This window comes from Gouania willdenowi, chromosome 7, assembly GCF_900634775.1.
Source record: "Gouania willdenowi chromosome 7, fGouWil2.1, whole genome shotgun sequence".
NCBI classification, from domain to species: Eukaryota; Metazoa; Chordata; class Actinopteri; order Blenniiformes; family Gobiesocidae; genus Gouania; species Gouania willdenowi.
In genome coordinates, this window is record NC_041050.1 from 24,803,784 (window position 1) to 24,829,149 (window position 25,366).

A 25,366-nucleotide genomic window follows, 5' to 3' on the forward strand; every position below is an offset into this window, starting at 1 on the left:
AGAATTGGTGCATTGCATTATGGGATGTGGAGTCCCATAGACAAATACATAGAAATGTTTTTACTTCATGAGATTTCTTCTGTTTCTTCTCCAGTCAAGGACAGTGATTGGACTCCATTTTTGTTCCCAGTATTCCCACTGATGTCACCTCACTCTGCAAGATATTCAGTGTTATCCAGATTCAGATCTTTCCGTGTAAACCTAAAAAGGAACATCCACCATTGTTTCTCCCCAACTTTCAGTAAAAAACACCAGAAATGTGTTGGGAAGTTACTTTGTCAGAGTTTTTGCAAGCAAATTTAAGTAAGAATAAAGTTTTACACATCCATCTGCAGGACTCCACAATCCCAATGTAATGGCAGAAACTTAAGTGTTTCTGATACAGTACTTTAAAAAATGAAAATAAACTTTTGTGCGCAAATTTTAAACAAATGATCTTTGATTTACTGATCTATAAGGCAGATATTTAAAAAAAAAAAAAAATGGTAACCTTAACCTTGATCGACATAAAAGCCACTCATATAAATCTATCCAGTTATAAAGACAGTGAAAAAAAGAATATGAATTGAGACTGGGGTTCAGATAAGCTTGAGAATCAATAATCATTAATAAACTTGAAATGTATGCATAAGCTTTTGTTTTTGTTTTTATTTAACTTTGAAAGGTTGGTACTTACTGCTGACCTTGCAAAAAGCTTGTCCACTAATCAAAATTAAAAGTAATATTGACCTATTTCTTCTTTGACAAAAACCACATGATTTTATATGATGAAATTCATTTTGTATTGTATCAATCTCTAAACAAATTGGACTTTGCCTGTCGTGTGTGTCTTACTCAATATTGCGCAGAAAAGCTCCAAACAGAAGAGAGAGGAAAAAATGCCACAAAGACAACGATGCAGTTAACATTAAATCACAGAATGATTCATCTTTGGCATCTCTATTGTCCTCCTTTTGTATTAAAACTTTACTCCTACAATAACTACATGAATTCTGCAATTGAAAGGTAATACGGCATCAACCGCTCGACCACAACTGTTATATTAGCCTGTGGTTGGTACGATGGTAGAGAGCAATGGTTGGAGGATTTCACAAAGCGTATTTTGTAATAGGATTAAAATTAATGTTATTACTTTATTTGAGTTGTGATCTATTTGAAGTGGTCTGCTATAGATTCCAGGATACAGCGTCAAAGTGTCAGTGTTGCCTGGTTGGTCTCATACAAAAACTTGATTCTGCCCAATCCGAAATGCCCCCGACACCAAGATAAGATCTGCTCAATTTATTCAGAATTCAAAAGATAACAATGTTTTGTTATATACAGAACCAATATGCTGAAATTTAGGTCCAAAAGTTTATGGAATTGCCATTTGCTGGTCAGACTGCAATATTTATGTATTTATTGAGTTATTTATTACCTATGCCATATAGATAATATTTTCACCTGCGTTCATTTATTGTTTGTTTGTTTGTCTGTTAGAAGGATTATGTTTAAAGTTTTTCAAGGATTTTCAAAAAACTTTAACCAACGACAGACCTCCGCCATGGGAGATTTCATTACAGTACATTTTGGAGGGAATCCAGATCAATATACTGATCCTGCACAGTGGACACACTAGTCATACTCAACCGCCCCATGGTGCATTGCAAACAGAATGTTAAATTGTCCTGGGACCGGCTTCAAGCTAATAATCAAACCATCCCCTTTTCAAAACAAAAGTATCTCTTCTTGTCTTCCTGTATTTTATTACACTTTCGTAAATATGGCTCTTTTTTAGAAGTTGACTTAAATTTTTGTTAGTTGCACAATGGCGGGTCTCGGAAAAAATCCGAAATGTGGAAATGAAATGTGTATACTTGAGTTTTATGAATCAAATGACCACTTGTTGATATTCTTCATGGTCACTTTCTCGCCCACAATATTTTCAGAACTTTCAAAGGTGGAGAATCAACAGAGATACATAGGCTAGCCTCACTGTGCTTCAGGTTTTTGTTGTTGTAGGTTTGAAATATATTTTGGGAAACTTGGAAGTATACTTCAGTCTGAACGGTCATCATCTTAATACTTACTTACAAACATAATACATAATAGACAGTATATACTCATTGAGTTTGTAGTGTATAGTACGAAGTGTGACATTTACAACACAGCCCAAATGTTGGATATGTGTAAAATTATTGAAGTTAAATTTTACTGTATTAGATATTCTTTTAATGGGGCTCTTAAAAAGTATTGTGGAATCAATATCATAGAATTCAGAATCTATTTCCAGTTCCCGTTTCCCTAAAAATTCACCACACTTAGATAAAACTAATAAAATTAGTCTATTTGTACGGTTGGCATACGGACAACCCCCTGCGCTATTGGTACGGTTACCAAAGTACACGTACATAGCCTCTTAGGGTTTGGTTTAGAGCAGTGGTCTCCAACCTTTTCAAGCACAACATCCCTGATCTACCCAATGAAGTTTAAAAAAAAAGAAGAAAAAAATCAGATTTTACTTCCACTGTCATGCTTTTTATTCAGTCTAACTTTAATTTAATTACATTAATCAGGGGAATAAAACCTGTCCGCTGATACCACATTTTGGAAAAAATAAACGCAATTTTTTTTTTGGCATAAAAATTGTGCGTTTCGGCTCTAGTGGACGCAATTCGGACTCTACCCGAAAACCAGGGGCGATCCGAGCACTTTAGAAATCGTATTTCACCTATAAATATTGTATTTATCTATGGTTGAATCACACATATGTATCACGCGATTACACGTGAATTAGCGAGATCTCCTGAGTCCTTGCTGTCCTCTGCTTGCTGCAACAGATGCACAGCAAAACCGGAGGCGGGGGAGATTGCTGGACTGCAGATTACGCTGAAGTCACGCAGCGGAGCAGATTTGGTGCAGATACGCATCCAGTGGAAATCCAGGGTCACACCCCACAAATGTTCGGCGCTCATGAGGAAAATGCCATCTCATCACATCGTTTATCCTTTACATCAGTGAACTGATGAACAGTTCAGTGAACTGATGAACAGTTCAGTGAACTAATGAACAGTTCATCACTGTTGTCATCAGGGTTTTAAATTAACTTTTTAGATCACCAGCCAGCATGGCGAGTAGATTCTTAAAGTTACCAGCCAACCAGATTTTCCACCAGCCAAATTTTTTTTCCCGTGAAAATAAACTACATTATGAGTGCCACAGAATAGATTTCAGCATTCATGTTTTTTTTAATAGTTTGTAATTTAGTTGATTGTAGAAATACATTAAAATGGTAAAATGCCTAAAAGGTGTAATATGGAACTTTGGGTGTGTCGGAGAAGTAAACATTTTTGAAAGTATATTCTCATAACTTAATAAACTTAACTTTGATGAAAATTGGATCCCTGGAACACTGTTTGAAGTTAGAGAAAATAGAAGTAATCAAGTACTAACTTGTTTTCAGATCCTCTTTTATCGTCACTTTCCCATGTCGGCAGCAGCCTTTCTTTTTTGCAGTTTAGGTTTTTCAACACCCGATGTAGTGTTATCCCGCCCACTCGCTAGAGTGAGAGAGAACGTAGCAGCTGTAGCAGCCAGGTGGGATCAATTCACCAATGCACTGTGAACTTTCGTATAGCATTTAGCATAGCGTGGTTACGTCCAAAGGCAGCGTAGAGAGCTGCCTTTTTACGTAAATGGTTTTCATCTTGGGGAACTGACTGCGCATGCTCAAACACATTAAAACATGCTATGGGGCCAGAGGCAGAGCAGCAGCGTGCTTTTGAGAGAGGGTGTGGCCTCCTCCTGCCTTACAGCAAAGTGAGATGGCAGCCGTTCCAGGAAATAGCGCTGTTTAGTAATATGGGCTATGAAATGCACAAAATGCTGTAGGCTATCGGAAATGGAAAAATGAATCACTTATAATTATTTTATAATTAAAACAAATAACCAGAATATCAATTCACCCTTGGGTAGGCACTGCCTACCTTGCCTACCCTGACTGCACGTCACTGGTGGTGATTGTGATTGGTTTGTTCCTGTGCATCAGGCAGTGCTACACAGCCAGTTAAAAATAGACCTGAAGGTTTATATTTAGACTTTGTTGAGCAGAACATGCTTAGATTATTTTAGAGACATCTCTGCCATCTTGTGGGCATCAGTAAACTGAAACCACCAGTCCAAACGTTGGTCTGACCAGGAAACATTTTATAGACAACCACAGGAATGACTTGTAAAATGATTATCTCACGATGAAGCCGTTGTGTGACATGGCACTAAATGAGAAGGAGGAAGATGAAGGAGGAGAGAGGGGCAGTAAAGAAAAGATGCTTAATGGAGCGCGACACAAAGGAGGAGAGAGCCTGGGTGAAAGGTGCAGCATGGTGTGACAGCATGTGTGAGAGCTGCACATTAAAGGCATAGGGGTCAAAGTACGTTTTGGTGCCTGGATTTTCAGTTCAGAAAAAGGATATTGAAATAAAAAAGGAGTTATTAAATTCAATTTTAAAATTCTAAAATATTAATTGAAATTCAAAGTTTACTGCTTTTTCTACTTTTTTTTTAGATTTTTAAAATCATTTTTTGAAGGGAAATCCCTTGACTAAATCACACACTGACCCATATTCCTTTAATGTGCAGCTCTTTCGCCCAGTCTCTCTCCTTCTTTGTGCCAAGGCCTTTGAAAGTGATGAGTAGGACTTTCCTGAAGTGTTTTATTATAGTTTTAAGGTTGTCTGTCTGCATATCGTGAACTGTCTGAAAAAGTCCAAACTTAGCAACATTAACACATCATTAAGTTGGTAATCCTTTCAGTGTCTGTGGATGCTCCAACACTACGTCCTCTTCTTTGCTTTTTATATTTGATTGCTTTTGAGATTTAAGGGAAGGGGCGGGTCGTTGTTTGGAGCTTCGAGCATGTTGCTGCTTTCCTGTGAGTAAGAGGAACAATGTCTGGAAGTGAATCAAGCTCCCGTAAATGGCATGTCCAAGGGGGACCTGAATGTACCACCCTGTCCTCCTCCTGCCACACAGCTTCCCACTGTGATCTACAGTAATTTCTCTCCACTTTACTTCCCCGTTGGACAAGATGGCTGGACTTTGTGCCCAGGCCTTTGCATCTGGAGGTGTAGTATTGTGTGTTGATTGATTTGCTGGTTTGAGGAGTTCTTAGTGTTTTCTCTGCATTGCTGTTACTCTCATTGTGAGTCGTTAGGAAAGTGAGGCAGTGCTGTGGTTATGGGAGGCATGTTTGTGTGCATCAAGGGTTTCTGAGGTTGTCTTTAATATGTGAAGTACCTGAGGACAGCACAAGGAGAAATTATTATTGATTACCTGTAATCGACACTTTGGTCTTTGTTTTTTTTAATGATTACACGAAAATGAAACAAACAAATATAGACGGAAAAATTACGATTTTTTCACAAGCCGATGTCAGCGTTTCAACAAATGTGACACGCCATGACCTTGACCCACACAATAGGAATTTCTCTCCCAACATAAAGACTATATTAAATAGACAACTTGCAACTCTAAAAGTGCTGTTTTTAATTTTAATACACAAAAACAAATTTGTTTAAATTTGTGCTTTGTGAACTGTGCATTCATAATTATTCTTTATTCATGTTGCACATTATTTTTGCACTCAGTGATGAAAATAAACACAGTTTTGTTTTATTGTTTTCATTGATTAGTCGTACAGTGTACCAAAATCCATTTAAATTGAAAAGTTGCTTTTTAGTTAGTCCATTGATATAGATTAGTCATGCTTAATTAATTACAAAGTACATTATTAATTAGATAAATTTTTTTTAATTGAGTCCTACCTCTAATTTCAAGTTCTATTTTTTAAAAGCTACGGTAGACAATTTTTGATCAGATAAACACATATCGCATAGCCTCACAGATCAATAAATCAAAGATCATTGTTTGAAAAAAGATGTAAAAAGTTACAATTGCAGCTTGAATGTTGTTTTGAACTTCACTGTAAACACTCGGTATATTGACATTGCCAGAGACGTTTGGTATATTGCATTGTGGGATGTGGAGTCCTGTAGACGGATACATAGATGTGTTTTTGTGACTTACTGTGATTTCTTGTTTACAATAACTTTGCTGGCAGCTTGTATTAATGACACTGCAAAATTGTGTGTATAAAATGGATTTGGTTTTAGATACTAACTAACCAACTTTAAAAGCTTCCTCAGACACCTTTGTGTTTAATGAGAGTTCATATTTAAGCTAGCTTGGTACCATAGCACCGTGTGATAGAATTTTTCCACTCATCAATCAACAGGTTTATTTTTTATTATTACATTTGTTTTTGTTTTTTTCATAGAAAAACATATTGAAATCATGTGAGGGAGGTAATGGAGAGGGATCTATGTGAGCAATAGGTTGACTACTTCTTATTCTCTCATTACCATCATATCTGACCTTTTTAAGCCAACTTGATCCTTTGATGTTGGCTTCTTCTTCTTCTGACCGTTTACTCTCTGTCCTAGAATCGATTTATCGCAGAGGGGCCAGAAGATGGAGGAAGCTCTATCGAGTCAACGGACATCTCTTTCAGGCCAAGCGCTTTAACAGAGTGAGTGTTCTGAAACGTCAGCAATACGCTCCGTCAGCCACTGACTCACACGCACGCACGCACGCACACACACACACACACACACACACACACACACACACGTTTACATATAATGTCTAGCACCTACAGAAGGGCACACATCCTTCAAAAGGATAACACACACCCAGGATGTCCTCTGGGAGAAGATTCAGGGCTGTGAGCGAGTACACACACTAGTGAGGCATGTGCGTTTTCTGTAAAAATTAATTAGTGTTCTTTTATGGCATTTTTTGCACTGTTGTTGGTGGACATATTTACATTGTAAGATGTACAATAACAATAAAGCAGGGCTCAACATTAACGCTGTGGCAAACTGTCATTGCTCCTAACTCTTAATTCTAACTCTAAATCTAAATCTTAATTCTAACTCTTAGTTCTAACTCAAACTCTAAATTTTAATTCTAACTGATATACTCCAATTCTAACTCTTAATTCTAACTCCCATTCAAGCTGTAACTTAAAATCTGTCTCTAATTCTAACTTCAATTCTAACTCTTAATTTTAATTCTAACTAATTCTAACTCCAATTCTAACTCTTAATTCCAATTCTAACTAATTATAATCCAAATTCTAACTCTAATTCTAATTCTTAATTCTCACTCCAATTCTAGCTCTAACTTTAAATCTAACTTTAACTATAATTCTAACTTCAGTTCTAACTCTAATTCTAACTGTTAATTCCAATTCTAACTAATTCTAATACCAATTCTAATGGCACGTTCACATCAAACGTGTCGAAAGCGTCAAAAGCGTCAGGTGTACATATACAATATATGGTCACGCGGCCGACGCTAGAGTTGGGATTGTTGACCTTTTGGGGCATATCGCTGCGCGTCGACCAATCAGGAGCGTTCCCCAACCGTGACAAACTTATAATAATGAAAAAAAGGCAGTAATACAGAGGCAGATGGACAGGCGTTCTTCTGCTGGAATAGAGCGCCTGTAGTTGGTGTCCTGGTAGGTGATGTGAGCGCTGATGCGGGTCAGCAGGTCATCAAACTGGGCCCGGGAGAGAAGGAAGTAGTAAGCGACTGTCGTCTGAGCGCAGCTCTGGTGAATCCAGAAACAGTGCAGAGACGCCCTTCGAAAGCTAAGCCACTCTCATGATATCATAGAGCCGATGACCGGGAGTTCAGCAAGAAACTCCCAACTTTATTCTTCATTCAACCACACTTTTCTACAGCCCTCTGACATCACAGTGCACACACTGAGTCACACCAAAATACATCTGACTGGAAACACAGCCTTCTCAACACAATAATGTTTGCCACCACTTCACAGTCACTGGGTGAATTATGAACGTAACTGATCGCCACAATATCATCCATTGTATGAACACCGCCGGCAATAGAGAAGCCCCTCCCCTAAACGCGTTCAACGCACTCTCTTCCCAACTTGTTTGGACGCACTTTGACGCTGGTTACAAGCTTGTGATTCAATGAACACAAGCCTCCAACTACTGCGTGAGGCACGATTTTGATGCCCGAAAGGCGTTTGGTGTGAACGCAGCATAACTTTGAATTCTAACTCCTAATTTCAACTATAATTCTAACTCTAATATACTCCACTTCTAACTCTGATGACTTTAACTCTAATTCTTACTCTGATTCCATCTCTTAATTTTAACCCTAATCTTAATTCTAATTCTTAATTCCAAATCCAATTCCATCTCTAATTCCAACTATTATTCTAATTCTTAATTCTAAGTCTTGTCATTTTATAATCTTTTTTCACAAAAGATAAATATTGGATACCAAAAGCTTGGATTAAATCACTTTTTTTCTTATTTAAAGCCAAAATGTAATGAAATAATAAAAAAAATAAAGTGATTAAATTCTTAGTTGCTGCAGAGACACAATAGAGTTGAGGAGATAAACTGAAAAAATAAAACAAACGCAAACAGTACCATATAACCATTTTCATCAGTGATATATACAGTAGTTTGGTTTAGGAGATGTCCTACATGCATGAGAAGTGGTCTCTTAAAAGTTAATGTAAAGACTCGTCTTAATAATTAATGACAGATTACAGAGCAGCGTTTATACCAAAACATAAGAAAATATATACAATATTCACTACAGTTACAGATTCACAGTAATGCAGACTGTATTTATGTTATGTTGAAACAAGCTGCTGTTGTGATTTTAAAATGCTTTCTTTGTATTTTATTTTATTCTATTTTTTGTGCCCTGTGTCATGTTTTAATGCCTTAACGTAAATCCTTTTAAATGGCTTGTTGCCAAATTGTGCTACATAATGTTACCTTGCTTTGTTGGGCCAATAACAAAAATATTATTCTGAATAATCGCAGTTTTAATCACACAAGCATTAATGCCTTTATTGTTAATATTTCAGAGCAAAGGTTGTAAATACTGATTTTTATTCAAAATCATTATTTTAAAATAAAATACATTTTCAAATTTACATTCTATTTAATTGAAACACATATTTTATCTTGAAACCGATAAAGCCAACGTATCCAGTAGTTGTTTGTTCAACCAGCGTATTCCCTGTGCTGTGTTGTTGAGACAACAGATCAGAAGGGCAAACGTGTGTGAATGTAATCGTTAGTATTCTATTCTCCATGAATGTCTGTTGAAAAGAATGAGAGAAGGCTTCGAGTTTTGCCAAAGCATTTCCATGGAAACAGAGCGCACGGACTGGGCTTCTGTTTTTTTTTGCCGTCGGCGTTCACACAAAGTCTAATGAATGGTTTGAAATTGACCAACAACACACTCTGCATCCTAAGTTCTTCTCCCCCACTCCCACCCCCTCGTCCCGAGGACATTTCTCAGTGACAACACTGTAAGTGTCTACACACACTAAGCTACAAACAGTCTGTAAGACAACATGTTTGTTTTTGCTGTTTAAATACAAGCCAAAGATTCAGACTACTCCTACCCTGCTAATATTAGCTCAGTAAATCATCCAGACATTAATAGTTCAGTGTTTCTGGCTACAATAATATTTGAACAGATAAAGACTTTGTGTAGGCCTCACAGATCAATAAATCCAGCATAATTTTCTCACAAACAAAAGTTGGTGGTAGAAATATTTTTGTAATTTTGATTATAGATATATATATAATATTATCGTAATAATATTCAAATTATTGATATTATTAATATGCAACCATCACATTTTGTATTATTCTACCTAAATGTATCAATACCATTAGATTATAGAAAATGTTTGGATATATTATAATATAATGCATTATATTATCTTATTATTATTTTATTTATTATGAAACAATACATTATAATATGAAATATATATTAATATTTGTGTTGATATACAGTATTATACATGTTAATAATTTAGCATCATAATGTACATTATAATAAGTCTAGTATTTTATTATTATTATTATTATTGTTATTATTATTATGCTATCATTACATTTAGTATTTTTCTATATATACTAATACCGTTTCCATTATATTTGGATATATTCTAATAAAATAGTAAGTAAGTGATCTTTATTTATAGAGCGTTTTTCACAGGTAAAAACCACAAAGTGCTTTACAGAAAATACATTATTATTATTATTATTATTATTGTTATTGTTATTGTTGTTATTTATTTTATTTTATTTTTTTAATTTATCTTTATGAGAAGATGGTGGCGCTTAGCCCTGCTTCTCCTCAGGCGATAAACGTCTACATATACGTCGTCTATTGGTTGATCAAGGAAGCTAAGCCTGTTATTTCATTGGTTCACAATATCAATAACGTGTCGATAATATTGTGCATCACAAATGTTTTACGTCATTCTTATTTCTTGTGTTTCTTCATTAAATGATGAAGGCAGTAATTTGCTTTACATCATTTCGTTCCTGTTTTTTTAAGGGTTTTCTCTGTGGTTTGACTGATTTATTCGGGTGTTTCGGTAAAAAACCAAACTATCACCATTGTTTGGGTTTTCAGTCTGTGAAAACCAAGGTTTTTGGGGCCACACTGGCATCAGTAGTAGATGAGAACAACTTTTGAATAAAACACAGGTACAGATTAAAAACTGTTGGTTATCATCGTCGCCTTTTCAAACTCTCGGAAATCTCACTCTTATTCAGTTCTTGTGCATGAGGTCAAAGGTCAAGAGAGATAAACTCTCTATGGCTGATGGTGCAGGCAGCGAGTCTGACAGAGATTTAGATTATTTTTGATTCCTTGAAAGATTTTTTTGCTGAAACGTGGTATCGATCTTCTTGGCAGAAAGACCAAGTTGGCTGCTTAAAGGTGCGGTCTGCAACTTTCAGATCCCTCTCTCCCCCTCCCTCCCTGCTGCTTTGTTGCCCTGCCTCCAAACTTTCCATAGTCCCTCCCTCAGAGGAGCTAATAAGCTGACGTTAGTCTGACAGCAACATCACGTAATATAACATGCTCTGTTAAAAGCATATTACTGCAGCGCTTCTCTTTCTCTGTGCACGCACCAGATTCTAGCAGCAGCAACAGCAGTGTCACTTATAGCAGCTCACGCAGAGGCTGCTGCGCGCACACAAACACATGCACCACATATTTCTAGCGTAGCAATTACAAATCAAACATAATGTAAATCAAGCAGCAGTAATTACCTTTCATGCAGAAAAGCCTGTGAGCAACTGCTGTCAGACAGCCCATCAAACACAATCCTGGCTCTGATTGGTTCTTTTTGCTCGGTCGCGGTGCATTCTGGCAATCTGCCAGAGGGACTCAATGAGCCTGTTTTTGTTTTGTTTTTTTCACTTTTGAACTACTAGTTTCATGTAAAGCTGTCCTTACATAGTGACAGCTTTAGCAAATATGACAAAAAGTCACTTTTATAAGAGTTGCAGACTGTACCTTTAAAGGTAGGGTAGGTAATTTTTTCCAGATATACTTTTTAAGTTTTTGGTTGAAATTTTGTTTATGTCCTGACAGAAATTAAGATCTTGTGTGCTCTGAAAAAGGAACGAAGAAAACCTATCATCTGTAGCAGCTGTAAACGTGTAAAAATTTGACTTAAAAAGGCGGAGCCCTCGAAGAATGCTATTTTCAAAATCATGCTAGCTTTTGAAAATGATCTACCTTGCCTGTAAGCTAATGCTGCACACATGCTGAAATAATCAGGTTTTTCCTGACTTTTCAAACAGTGACCAATCAGCTGATCAATGCTGTTTCAATCATGAGCCTGTCCATCTTGTGCACTTCCTTCAAATTTGTAAATTTAAGGCAAAGCAAGGCAAATGTATTTGTATAGCGCATTTCTTACACATTAATTAAAATAATAGCTTAATAAAAATAATCATGGACCAGGTTAGTGTACCTCATAAATGTACAGTACCTTTTCAAAGTGAGAACTCATACTGTCCTTTTCACACCTCGAAATCTTGCTTGTCCCATCAATAATAATAATACATTTTATTTACAAGCTCTTTTCAAAAACTCAAATATACTTTACAGTTATAGTTAAAACAATTACACAAGTAAAAAAAAAAAAGAAACAACAATACAGATAAATGCAGAAAATGCATAACAATCATAAATTAAAAGCTTGGAAGAATGAGTGTGGAAGCAAGGGATGTCTGTCATTTTTTAACGGTTCTCCCATTGTTTTCACAAAAAAGCTCAGATTAGCGGAAAGCCATGGCCCACCTGAGTCCGAGTATGTGCGTCGTTTAGTCCCATCATTGGAGATCGGTTGGTTTGATGCTGCTTTGGCATCAGCAGAAAACCCTGCTCCCTCTTCGAGTCTGAATATGTGTAATATGAATAATATAAACACTATTAAAACACTAAAGATCTCTGGACTAAAATTACAAACGCTGTTAGGTTGAAAATATTAACAGGCCGACTGGGCTTGTTGATGTTTATATCCCTCTCGACCAGTGACCCCCCCATGTCGTGCATGCACAGTTCCAGAGCGTGAAAAAGGCTTATTAATGACAATGAATGAAACTTTCAAAATGCAAAACCTTTCAACTGATTAAATAACTGTGAGATGAGCACAGAGGCCTGTTTGTGAGCATTCTTCTGTTGTTGTTGTTGTTGATCCATGATAATGTTTTTGTCTTCCAGAAAGCCTTCTGTGGCCACTGCAGTGAACGAATATGGGGGCTGGGAAGGCAGGGCTACAAGTGTATCAACTGCAAACTGCTGGTCCATAAGCGTTGTCACCGACTAATCCCTCAGACCTGCCAAAAGCTTATGGTCAGTGTTTCAGCGTGTTATCACAGCTTGGTGCCAGTATGTCCTAGTTAAATCCAAGCAGTGCTGATGAAATCTGATAAAACCGAAAGTTTCAGCGGACATTTTAACTTCAATCATTCCAACCAACAAGTACTATGTAGAAGGTAGTCACAGTTTGGCGAATTCTGCAAAGAAAGTCATTGAAATTGTTACGATATATTGAGATTTATCTTCTTTAGCTTTTTGGAATAAAGTAATAATAGTACAAAAAAATACTTCAATATTACTAGAATAAAGTTGTTAATATTACTATAAAATACTTGTTAATATCACTAGAATATACTTGTTAATATTACTACAATATATTTGTTATAATCCTGCAAAATACTTGTAAATAACTTAATAGTACTAGTATATTCTTGTTAACGAGAATATACTTTATTATGAGACTAAAGTTGTTAAAGTTATAATTATATGAGAAAAAAAGGTTTATTCCTTGAAAAAATGTTGACAGCAGCCAAAAGTTGTTTGTTCTCTTAATGTTAGAACTTTATTCTCACAATTTTTTTTTTTTTCTCAGACTTTTTTCTTGTGATAGTAGGTCTTTATTCTCATAATGTTACGAGTTTTTTTCCTCTTAAATTCAGACTTTCTTCTTCTGTCTTTTTCTCTAAATGTGGACCTAAAACATTGTCGTAAATTCTGGTTACAAATTTAAAACCAGAAAAAACTTTGGTATGGATTAGAAAATCTGACTTTTTAATGTAACATTATTAATAGTGTGAAGTCATGACGAGAAGAATAGACAAACCAAAGACATCACAAAGCTTACTGTAAGTATGAATTCAAATAATAATAATGGATTATTCTTGAACACAAAATCAGATAAATTTCTCACACCAAAACCTTCCAAAGAGAGATATTTAGTTAAAGATGAACTTCACACAACGGTCACGTATTCTGAGTTTGCTGCTGTGACCAAACATGTTTAGAGTTCACTCCTGATGAGAAGATCAATGAAATGCCTTCAGAGGACAGTCTGCTGTCATCAACCTGTAATCTTCATTTGCAGATAAGCGACTGTAGGGCTCAATAACGTGACTCTCGTCATCATATTAGTGTCACACTTTCCCTGTTCATTGTTCCTCCAGTGCCAAACTGTGTGCGCGTACCTTTGAACGAGCATGGTGGAGGATGTTTAGCTTTGATGGTCTAATTGTGTGTGCAGGATCCAGCTATGCCCTCACAGGAGCCCTCTTCAGATACCAAGGAGGTGGACCTTCCACCAGATGACACGGAGGACTCGGATGGAAGTAAGATTCCTGACACTTTTTCAAGGACAATTTATATTAGTTATTAGAGCTGGGATGATACGCTTCTGTCTCGATTTCATTTTAATCAAAATACTTGGCTGTCGATTCCATTTATATTGTGATTCTGATTTATTAAAGTTACATTTTTTATCAAATAAAATCACAGTGTAGGCCTCATACATCAACAGATTAATTTCTCCAACAAAATATGTAAAAGGTTATGCTCAAAGGTTTTTTCTGATCGCCACTGGAAACACTTTCTTACTGATGTTGTTGGAAAAGTTTGGCACATTGCATTGTGGGATGTGGAGTCCCGTAGACAGATGCATAGAAGTGATTTTTACTTCATTCTTGAACTTTCACTCAGCTACACTCGCCGTGCTGCTTCAGGGCAATTGTTTGTAATCATTCTTCTTCAGGCAGAAGCAAAATGTTTATATGCCCAACATAAATCATAACATTGAAGTTACCTACCAAATGAAATAAAATATATGTATTTTTTATATGTATTTTATATTCTGGATCTGGAAGATATTTAATTTAGCTTTGAACATTAACTGTGCTATTTTAAAATAAACAAGATCTTTGAATTTCATACATTTTGGTTTAACAAATAATGTGTTTAGTTGCACCCTGCTCTGTTTATCAGTCGTATGGCCTCTTTTTTGCAATAAAACAATATCATGAACAATGCCCCACAGTTATACACAGTACATTATATATGAGATTGTAATTAATTGTAATTAAGTAAGTGTTTCATTTTATAAAACACACCAAGTGTTTTTAAGATTTTGGTCTTTTTTATAATTTATATGTTCAGGTTGCCTCCAAGAAAATTTACAGTCAATTATGACTCCGGAGATGATATGATGGGATGCACAAGGACAAAACTGTTCTTATCATGTGCAGTATTATCCAGAAATGTTTGCAAAATGGTTGGTGTGTTAAGAAAAGGATATAAAGAATGTAAGGTATTTAAATTTATCAGGATCGTGAAAAATAAACTTTGAAAACTGTGTGATTTAAAAAATTTAAAAAAGAATGTTCACCTAAAGCTGCAGTATGTTGAATCATGAGACTTAGCAGTATCCTCATGATCGCACACAACTGTGGAGCTCTTAGCGACTTTTTTTTCAATAGAGACTAGTGACAAATGTAGGATCTTTATATTGTGTTATCGCAGAGTTTTCTGGTGTTTTAGAGACTCTGACACGGATGCACGTATCACTCTGTAGTTACTGTCGTTCATAGCAGCAGTGGCTGCTGCAGTGAGCTCCTCCCTCGTCACACAGCTCACACAGGCGGCCGGACAGATCCACTCCACTCTGCATCCTGACTGCAAATTAATTGCGTCTGTTTTCTCCAAATTGGATCATTTTCTTTGAGGTTTACATGCGATGTACCTCACCTGTTCTCGCTCTCCTTCTGAAACCAGTACGTGGGGCAAACTGCCAAACGGACCTCCAGAGTCCGATCCCCCTTGAGTATGTTTGTGCCTTTTGTCTGTTGCTTCTCCACATTAGTCTTCCTTTTTCCACTTGCTTTGCCGTGTAACTATTGTGCCTAAAGCCGCGCTGGGGACTTCTCCTGCTGAAATGTCCACCATTGCACTTTACCACTACACGTAAACGCGCAACTTTAGTCGGGCAGCCAATAGTAACACCCCAAAACAGCTCACGAAGCACTCTTTTTATAAAAAAATATCTGATTGGCTGAAAAATTGTGGATTTCTAAAGGTTTTGTACAGAGCCAAGATAAGAAAACACTTTGAATTACAATATGCTCATAAGTGATGATGGATTTTCCACCAAATGAAGCCAAAAGAATACGTACTGTAGCTTTATATGTATCTATACAGTTATCATGTGCAATTTTATGTACTAATTTTTCATGTTAATTTTACTTGGACTCATACTTACATATTTCACATTTCATTCATAGGTTTATTGTAAATAGATGTTTCTCCTCTGCATAGGGTGTCGTTTATTTTCCTACTTTTACTTTTTATATTTTGATGCTGTGACGAATGAGTTTCCCCGTTGTGGGATTAATAATGTGTAATCTAATCTAATGTGATCCAAAAATGTGTCAGAGCTAAAATAATTCTGATTATTATGTTGGGGCTTCGAGGCCCCTCCCCCTTCCAGTATAAGCCGATGGTGAAGGTGAATTAAAAGAAGACGATTGTTCACTCTTCTCTTGATGGTTCTTTATTTGTGTCTTTTGTTACAGTATCTTTTTTACCTCACAACTGTGCAGTGGATAAGACAGAAGATGCAGAAGACACAAAGGTAAGTAACACATATGTCATATTGTTTTGAAAATAAGAGCTCTTTTGAACTATTTATCTTAAACATTACTAATGACAGAAATCAAAAAAACGTTCCTTACACTTCACAGTCTAGTCTGTTAAATCCAAATGCCCTGTGCAGACTAGCTGCTTTGCTTTCAGTTTATTTTATTTATTTACTTTTTTTTATAATTGCAAGTGTTATATATTTTTATGAGTTAAAGGGTAATCTCACATAATTACAAAAATAGCCTCTTATTTTCCATTTTTAAAATTTCTCTAATTCCATTTCAGAGTTTTTCCACTTCTGCGTCAGGTTTGTTTCCATTTCATCACCTTTCCTAAATCGGATTTAGTTACTGAAATACTAAACTTCCCAAAATCATACAAAAACATTCTTAATATGGTTAATTGTTATTGTTATTAATCTTTTGTGCATATGTTGCTGTCTGTGCATTAAAGTTGGTACACATTACACCAGCTGTTCTACAGTGGGAAATTGTATGTAAATCTGGGTGAGGGTTTAGGCCTTGTCATATAGCTGTAGTCCATCATATCACATGATATTTTGCAATTAAATGCAAAAAAACAGCAAAAAGAGAAAGAAAATTGTTAAAAATAGCTTGTAAAATGTATGATATTGTCCAAAACATGCATGTGGTGTCATAGTGCAATTTAAGCTTGGTTTAGTTAAAATAAAGATTATAAAAAATATTTTAAGATAATTTCTGTTTCAGTAAGTTAATTTCGTTTTTTCCGTCTGTAATCATGGAAAATCGGAGCCCCTACACAAATATAACATTTACTCAAAAATTGAAGCTTGTCTGCTTGTGCAGAGTATAGATTAGGTTTGCTAGGACTTAAATAGCTGGAGCTAGATGTATAGATAACCTTCAAAGCTCATCTTCCTCAAAACTCTACTTTAAGGACAGAGGAGAGAGTCACTCACTCATCTTATACCTCAGTGTCTCTGGCTTTGATTGCTACAGGACATCAAAGCAGTCGTGGACGGCATGGATGGCATCAAACTATCCCACGGCTTTGCTCTCGGCCTTGGCGACTTCGAACTGATCAGGGTGATTGGACGCGGTAGTTACGCCAAAGTCCTGCTGGTTCGATTAAAGAAGGACGACCACGTGTATGCCATGAAGGTGGTTAAGAAGGAACTGGTCCACGACGATGAGGTAGGTGCACATGGAACACATATGTAATTATCTGTAGCACCCAGGGGTGCTCGCTTTGATCAGCTCCAATGGGATCGTGTTGAAGCATTAAGAAATCGGCTTCGACTTGGGCTGGAATTAATGTCCTCAATAAACTTTTTGTGAGCTGCATCATATGAGAAGGGTCACTTTTCCAACTATCTCACTGACACTTTCCTATACTATACTCAGGCATAGAGGCCCGGGGGCGACATGCAGCCCAACCTAGTTTAAAGTAAACTTTCAAAAATGACACACAGAAGAACAACAAAAACACAGAAAATGACTTCAAAAACCCAATAATACAGAAAAACACGCAAAATACATAAAATTAAGGCAAAATATACAAAATTATGATGAAAATACAAACATTACATAAAAACGTATGAGAAATATACAAAATGACACAAAAATACTCAAAAACCACAACAAGTGACAACTAAAACACACACAAAATATTCAAAAATTACAGAAAATTTTACAAAATGACAGCAATGCTACTTGTGTTAATGCTCTGATTGGTCATTATTGTATTATTAGTCATTATGACTGTTTTAGTATTTACTAGTGGAATTTTAAAGCAAAAATACAATGGAAGATAGAGATGTTGGTTGAGCATTTATTTAACATTTTTAATAAGAATGTAATTTGTAAGAAAATAAAATTTAGGTTATCATCAATAGGAATACAATTTACATCTCAAAACAAACAAATGTACATTTAATGAGACACTTTGCATTGCAGTGCTTTTTTGTACCAGTAGATGGTGATAGGACACGTACATCAAAAGTACACGCACACACACACACACACATCTCAAATTTCATCAAAGTGTCTAGAAAAGTAATAATTGATGTATTAATAAATGTTGAATAATTACAATATATTAAACATATGGTGTTGCTTTTACATTATGTTTCAAAAAAATAGTTTCATTACAAAATAAAAATATGAAAATAAAAAAGTTTAAAATTGCATTAAATGGATAATGGCACCAAAACACAATATTTTTGTCCAGGTTTTTGAGGCAATCATTGCAAACGTGATCTGTACCTGTCCACAAATGTTGGTGCATTTTTCTCGACCAAATCTTGCAATTTATTTGGAATTTTATGCACTGGTGATCCAATACTATACAATACCATACTGTTATTACCGCTAATCAACTCAGACCTGATGTTTTCCAACATTTTTACCAAGTAAACCCAAAGAAATACTGTATGATATGATATAAAGTCCTCATATTGTGCTCACATCTGAATTCAAGTCCATGGAAAAGGATAAATGTCTTAGATTTAGCTGGATTTAGATAAGCATGAAATATCTTGGCACCAGGGGAAAAAAAAATAATCCCAGCTTTCTGCTAATACTCTATTCATTAGAAATCAACATTGAAGAGAGAAACTGGACAACATGCAGACAGACTGTGTTTTATTTATTTCATTCTGCAGGACATTGACTGGGTGCAGACGGAGAAGCACGTTTTTGAGCAGGCATCGACCAATCCTTTCTTAGTTGGGCTTCACTCATGTTTCCAGACAGAAAGTCGGTAAGGGAACAATCAATTTAGCACCGAGAAACCTTTGTAATAGTATTTGACTTAATTTATAAGTCCCGAGGTGAACTAAAACAGAAGAAACACCTTCCCCAATCCTTGACCTCATTCTATAATGGAGGAACATTTTAACTGATAAAACTTTCCTCTGTTGCTCCCAGTTTGTTCCTGGTGATTGACTACGTCAATGGTGGTGACTTAATGTTCCACATGCAGCGGCAGAGGAAGCTCCCTGAAGAACATGCAAGGTACAGTGTGTATCCACATAAACATTAGGGATCGAGTCAAAAATCAACTGATATTCCAAATCAGAATTTAAAACCTAGATTTTATTCTTTTTTTTTTTTTTTTTGCATTTTAATTTTAATTTTTTTTATAAATTTTTTTTCACATTCATTTGCAATGAAAAGAATACATTTCATGAAAGAAACAGAGGAGATGGAAAAAACTATTCATTGTATCCATCATAAACAATGGGTTGTTAGATACACCAAGATGGCGCCGCGGATGGTTGCCTCGGTACTGCGCTCTCTCGTAGTTGCTGCGTTTTTAATGTTTACACTAGCAGAGAGAGCACAGTTCACCAAGACAAATTCCTCGTGTGTATTCAATACATTACTTGGTCAATAAAGTTGATTCTGATTCTCATTGTTGACAAATAGTCATGTGACTTGCACTTTGGAAAGGTTTTGGGCATTGCATTGTGGGATTTTGAGTCCTCTTTGCCAAATAAGGAAAATAGTAATTCACTTGACATAACCTTTTTGATGCGCCCCCCTTTAAAGAATGTAAATATTTTCAGGGCCCCTCCCTCCATCACAAAAAAATGGGTAAAAATGTAACTTTATTAAAAAAAAGGTAAACTGTGATTATTGTTCTTCAAAACTCATCAAAATAACACACAACGGGCAGTCACATATTTTAGAACAGTAATTATAAAGCAGTAGAAAAAGTGTTCTAAACTGTAATGTCTGTACTATTAAGAACCAATTGTTTCTGCAGACGTGGAATACACAACAGTTTGTATATTACTGTAGAGAGACTGTGTCAATGGTTGAAGAGCTAAAAAAGAATGTGTGACAAGGAGCAGCAACCAGATGGCCGAGCTGCTTGGATGCTCATCTCAACGAGTGCCAACAATCATTTGGCTTGGAAGTTACTTTTAAAATGACCAAGTCAGATTTATACACTGCTATAACAACTATTCAGTTTAGATTGACATTTGTGCTTGGCAGTAATGAAAAGTATTTATCAAATCAAACACATCAACAACAAGTGAAGGGCTTTTAAACAGCCATGTTTGCTTTACACATTTTCACATTCCTTTCTTTCAGTGATGCTGAGTGACCTTGGATGTGAATAGATTTAAACTTCTATGCTGTTTTATTTACATATCATAAGTCAAACAAGGTGGTTACTTATCATCACTTCTTTGTGGTGACCTTTTTTAGTGAATCACTGGAATTCAGACAGAGCAGGCAAATGTAAAGTAGAAGTAGTCTGACTGTTCTGTGGTGTGTTTCCTCCTCAGAATCTCTATAATGTGATAACTCACCTTCCCCACAAGCAAAATTCTTCCCTGGCTCAGATAACCATTCACACTCATTTCATCTTAGTTGTTATACATATTTTTTACTTCTAAAATTCTCTCGGTTTCTATGAGTCTGAAACAAAAAAAACAACTTTAACAGATTTTGACCAAAATTTAACCAATGATAGATTCCATTACATTTTGTAGATGATTCGGATCAATGTACTGATTCTGGATCAGTTTGAAAAATCCCTATCACTCATCATTTACAACATTTTTAAAAAGTTCATATTTCAATATTTAAGATTAATTTAAAGATTCAAATCCTTTATTGAGATTGATTTAGGGCTGGGACTTTAAATTGTTTTTTGCTATTAATTAAATACAGAAAAATAACACACTAAAAAAACAAACAACGCTGTTAATTGCTTTTATTTTTGCACTCCAAACACCACGGAACCTTTTTTCATTTCACAAGTTCCTGGTATAACCATAATACTGATGCACAGACTATAATACAAGAAACAAGAGAACCAGAGGAGAAGCTGTGCTTCGTGATCGTGAATTTTAGTTAAAAAAAAAAAAAACACCGGATGGAAAACAAAAACTCAGTTATGTGCAAATTGTGCAAAAAAGAGTTTGCCGATCACCAGAGTTTTTCTAGCCTCGCTACTGCCTCAATGCTAAACATGTAGCAGCTAGCACAGACAACAGTCCTAGTCCGAGCAGTGTCTCCTTTCCACACTGGACAAGATGACAGGGTTCAGAGCCAAAATGAATAATTCCATGACTGACAAATGCACAAAGTCACTGGATAAATGATCGTAGTGGACAGTCGACCACTCTCAGTGGTAGAGGATGTGGGCGGGGCTAGAAGTGATGCTACAGATTGCATTTCATCAGTTGGTCTGTTTATTTTTTTACTGCTATTCTATTCTGTTTTTGCACTGTTCAGTTTCCACTTCTCTGGAATGTTCTGTACTAAGTGCAGTTTTTTTTTTTTTTTTTATACACAAAAAAAATTTTTTTTTGAAAAGCATGAATGTAGCTTAGTTTATTTAGTTTTATTTCCAGCACACAATGAAAAAGTGTACAGTATGTACAACATACGACAATAATCCACAGAAAACAGAAAAATTCACTGCTGCTCGAAAAGGAGTGGGATGAAGTTTAACACTTATTCATTCCTACCCCCTCTTCTAAAGTCTTAATACAATAGCTTACTTCCTTTGGTTTTATCCATTTTCTTACATAACACAAGCACATACAGTATATCTTCATACATTTAAACAATATGTTAACAACAAAAATTCCAGTTAAACCAACTCATTTTCCTTCATTTTTATAATGTTCAAAAATCATTTCTTTAAATCTTTTCCTAAATTGTTTTATATTTGGACATTCCTTGAGCTGCTCATTTAAGCTGTTCCACAGTTTCACCCCTTGTACGGTAACACAAAAACCTTTCATCCCACTGTGTACCATCGGTATTATGAAATTTAGTTTTCTTCGTAACATATACCCTCCTTCCCTCTGAGTAAATGACTTTCGTACATTTTGAGGTAAATCATTGCACTTTGCCCTATATGGAATTCGGACTGTCTGCAAATCCACCATCTTAAAACTTGAATAATTTGGACTCTACAAAAAATATATTTGTATGTTCCCTATAACCCGCCCCATGGATGGTCCTTTAAGCTCTCTTCTGTAAAATGATGAGTGGCTGGGGTGGTGTTTAGCTCAGTGGGTAGAGCGCCCGCCCCATGTACAGAGGCTATAGTTCCTCACCTGCAGCGGGTCCAGGTTCGATTCCCGGCCTGGGACCCTTTCCTGCGTGTCATTCCCTGCTCTTTCTGACCCCCTTTCCTGTCAAACAACTGTCATATAAAGGCCACTAGAGCCAAAAAAATCCTTTAAAAAAAAAAAAAAAAAAAAAAAAAAAAATGATGAGTGGCTGAACTGGATTAGTCCGATCCCGGTTCTAAAGGCCTTTTCATACAGCTCCAGGTGGTCACACACGGCTTCTACTCCATGGTTGAATGGGTGAACAGACCTGGTGTCCATGTTGACGGCCTGACGTCATCGTCAACAAAGACTCTGAATGGCTTTTGCCAAGCAAAACAGTCGCAGGAGTTCAATATTTTCAACTCTTGCGAATGTGCGGATATGCGTAAAATCGGGAGCGCGCTCGCATTGGCCAAGGGTCAGGGTCGCGGGGGTATTGTTATTATTATTATCCACTGATGATGATCATACGTGAATGAGCTCAGCTCCCGTGCTCATCAATGTGTTAAGTGAGAAACAAAGCTGATGCTCTATGGAGGTAGATTTGTGTCTTTATTATTCAATTTAAAAAAACAAATATTTTCAATAAAAAAATTACTTAAAACAGAAAAACTTTTTAATTTGTTTTTTTCTTTTTCTTATTGAATAAAGACACAAATCTACCTCCAGATTTGTCCAGAAAGAAGTCATCCCAAAAAGAGTTCCCACTTAACTCTATAAATAACCAGGACCTTCACAATGTACCACAAGCTAACTAGCTAGCTAAATAGCAGCGTTCTTTTAGGGCTGGAATGTAACTTTGTCTATAGTGTCCCAAGCCAGATTTTTATTTGTCAAACACGGAGCATTTGGTTTGTTATTTACATGTGACTTTTGGCTGTTAGCTGGGCTGGAGCTAACTAATAGTTACTACCAGCAGTGATTAATATTTACTTTCTTGGAAAACTTTCTGACGTCCATTCTTCATCCATCCATCACGTTATATTAATGCTGTTTTATCAGGTTCTGCTACACACCTGCTGCCAAAGTGACTGCAGGCAGGGTCACAGAGAAAACATGGACTGGACTTTTGTTGATGTGGGTGTTCTCTATATGAACAAGTAGAATGGATTGGATAATGACACTAAAGGGGCTCCATCTACTTTACCATGAAGTGAGGGGAAACGGACATATTTATTATCATATTTAAGTGAATAATGACAGGTTAAATGATTATTTATTTAAACTCATACCCTGGTCTCTCTATATTGAATATGTCAACTTTTTTTTTATTTTTTTAAATAGATCATTTTATTTAGGGAGGCTTAAGAATATTTTAGGGGGGCTTCAGCCAACCTAAAATAGGCCTAATGACGCTACTGCGGATGCCTATACTTTATATAATTTTATACGTGAAAACACAATGTAGAAAACACAAAGAATTATTTTCCACCTGAACGCCGCATCCCACTAAAGATCAAACTGCACCGTGAACTAAAATTAGTTTGACAGCCTTGCCCTATAACTTTTGGTTTTGCCTGTTTTCTCGTGCACACCATTGTCATGGATCTTATCAGATGTAGCGTGGCATGAGAAGCTAAACAGTTAGCTTCCATTCAGCACCTTGCTTAGAAGTTCCTCAGCAGCGTACATTCCAAACGTGAGCCCGATGCGATGCTTTTTACACGCTATTCATGTACGTGGCTCCACTGGCAAACCTCAAAGAAACGCTTACTCCCCCACCTCCATAATGAGCACCCATAATTCATTGTGCCTGTCTAGTTGCAGGGCGCTCCAACTGTGGCTCTGATAAATGCTGGATCAAAGACTGGGTAATTTAGAGAGGCACCACTGGGCCTCTATCCACTCTGGAAATCTGGATTCTGGAGACAGTGGCTGTACATATGCAAAGCAGCATGTTAATCACTCATAATGATTGTACATATTTATGAGCTGTGCTGTTAAGAAGACGCCTGCTGCATTCCCCTGCGCCGCCGGGATGGCGGGCAGTGGATGTGGCAGCTGATAGGAGGTGGATTTTATTGGTTTGATTGCATAGCAGCAAGAAGGAGTTGCACTTACAATGGATGCTGCTGTGAAAAATGCAGTGGATGATGGGGTGGAGGTGGGGGGGTGAGGGGAATTTTTCATTCATGAATTCAACTCTCCTCTTCAGTATTTTCTACTCTATGGAAATAATGGGTTTACAGCAGGTGGCAAAAATGACATTGTTGCTGCTTCTGAAAATGTACACACGAAGAAAACAAGTTCATACTGAAGAAAACCAAAAACAGTTGAATAATAAAGTCATCAGAAGTGGACTTGATGCTAAATGCCATTATGTGCTGTGGTGTTTCCACTCCCAGTGGTTCAGATTCAGTGTTTGGGCCTGCAGATAGATGCAGTAGATGAACGGTTATGGTGTTTTTTTTTTTTTTAGATTCTCTAGGTTTGTTCCCTGCATTTGATTCCATATCTGGCCAAATTATTTGGGTTCAAATTTTATTCATATGAATTCATATTTAGAGGTTGCACAAGACACTTACAAATACATAGCAAGCCAAATAAATAAAAAAATCATATTGGAATAATTTCTGTTTTTGTTTTGACCAAACAAAATGAACCTTAAATAAAAATGTTAGTTAGAAAATCCAGCAAGCCCTGTGGCTTTGTTGACATCTGCGGGAGGAATTCTTAAGGATGTTTGTGGCAGGTCCAGAGTTTCAAAGAAACGCTTTGTGCCAGTGGTGAAAAGTCACTGATCTGCTTCCCTTCATAATCTTCTTGATTAAGGGTATCACAATCCTTTGGTGGAATCTATAAACTATATATGTAATTAGTCAATTTACTGGAAACTTTGAGCAGCTTGTACAACCTCTAAAACCTCTCCCTTTTCTTCTAAATTTCTTCCTAAATCATCTTGTGGATGTCAAAACCTAATGCATGGTTCTAATCAAGGTT

General features: G+C 36.3%; 1 protein-coding gene across 3 annotated transcripts in view; it reads left to right on the forward strand.

Moving 5' to 3' along the window:
* prkcz (protein kinase C, zeta) overlaps positions 1 to 25,366 on the forward strand; it is an 88,491-nt gene that overhangs the window by 33,471 nt on the left and 29,654 nt on the right. For 2 of the 3 annotated variants that reach the window (XM_028453042.1, XM_028453044.1), the window contains 7 exons: positions 6,480 to 6,565; positions 12,640 to 12,771; positions 13,979 to 14,063; positions 16,296 to 16,354; positions 17,343 to 17,537; positions 19,007 to 19,104; positions 19,272 to 19,358. In XM_028453042.1, the coding sequence (XP_028308843.1) occupies positions 6,480 to 6,565; positions 12,640 to 12,771; positions 13,979 to 14,063; positions 16,296 to 16,354; positions 17,343 to 17,537; positions 19,007 to 19,104; positions 19,272 to 19,358 (742 nt within the window). Of the gene's footprint in view, positions 1 to 3,302; positions 3,577 to 6,479; positions 6,566 to 12,639; positions 12,772 to 13,978; positions 14,064 to 16,295; positions 16,355 to 17,342; positions 17,538 to 19,006; positions 19,105 to 19,271; positions 19,359 to 25,366 lie in introns of those variants that run through there. The other variant, XM_028453045.1, reaches the window with a different exon arrangement.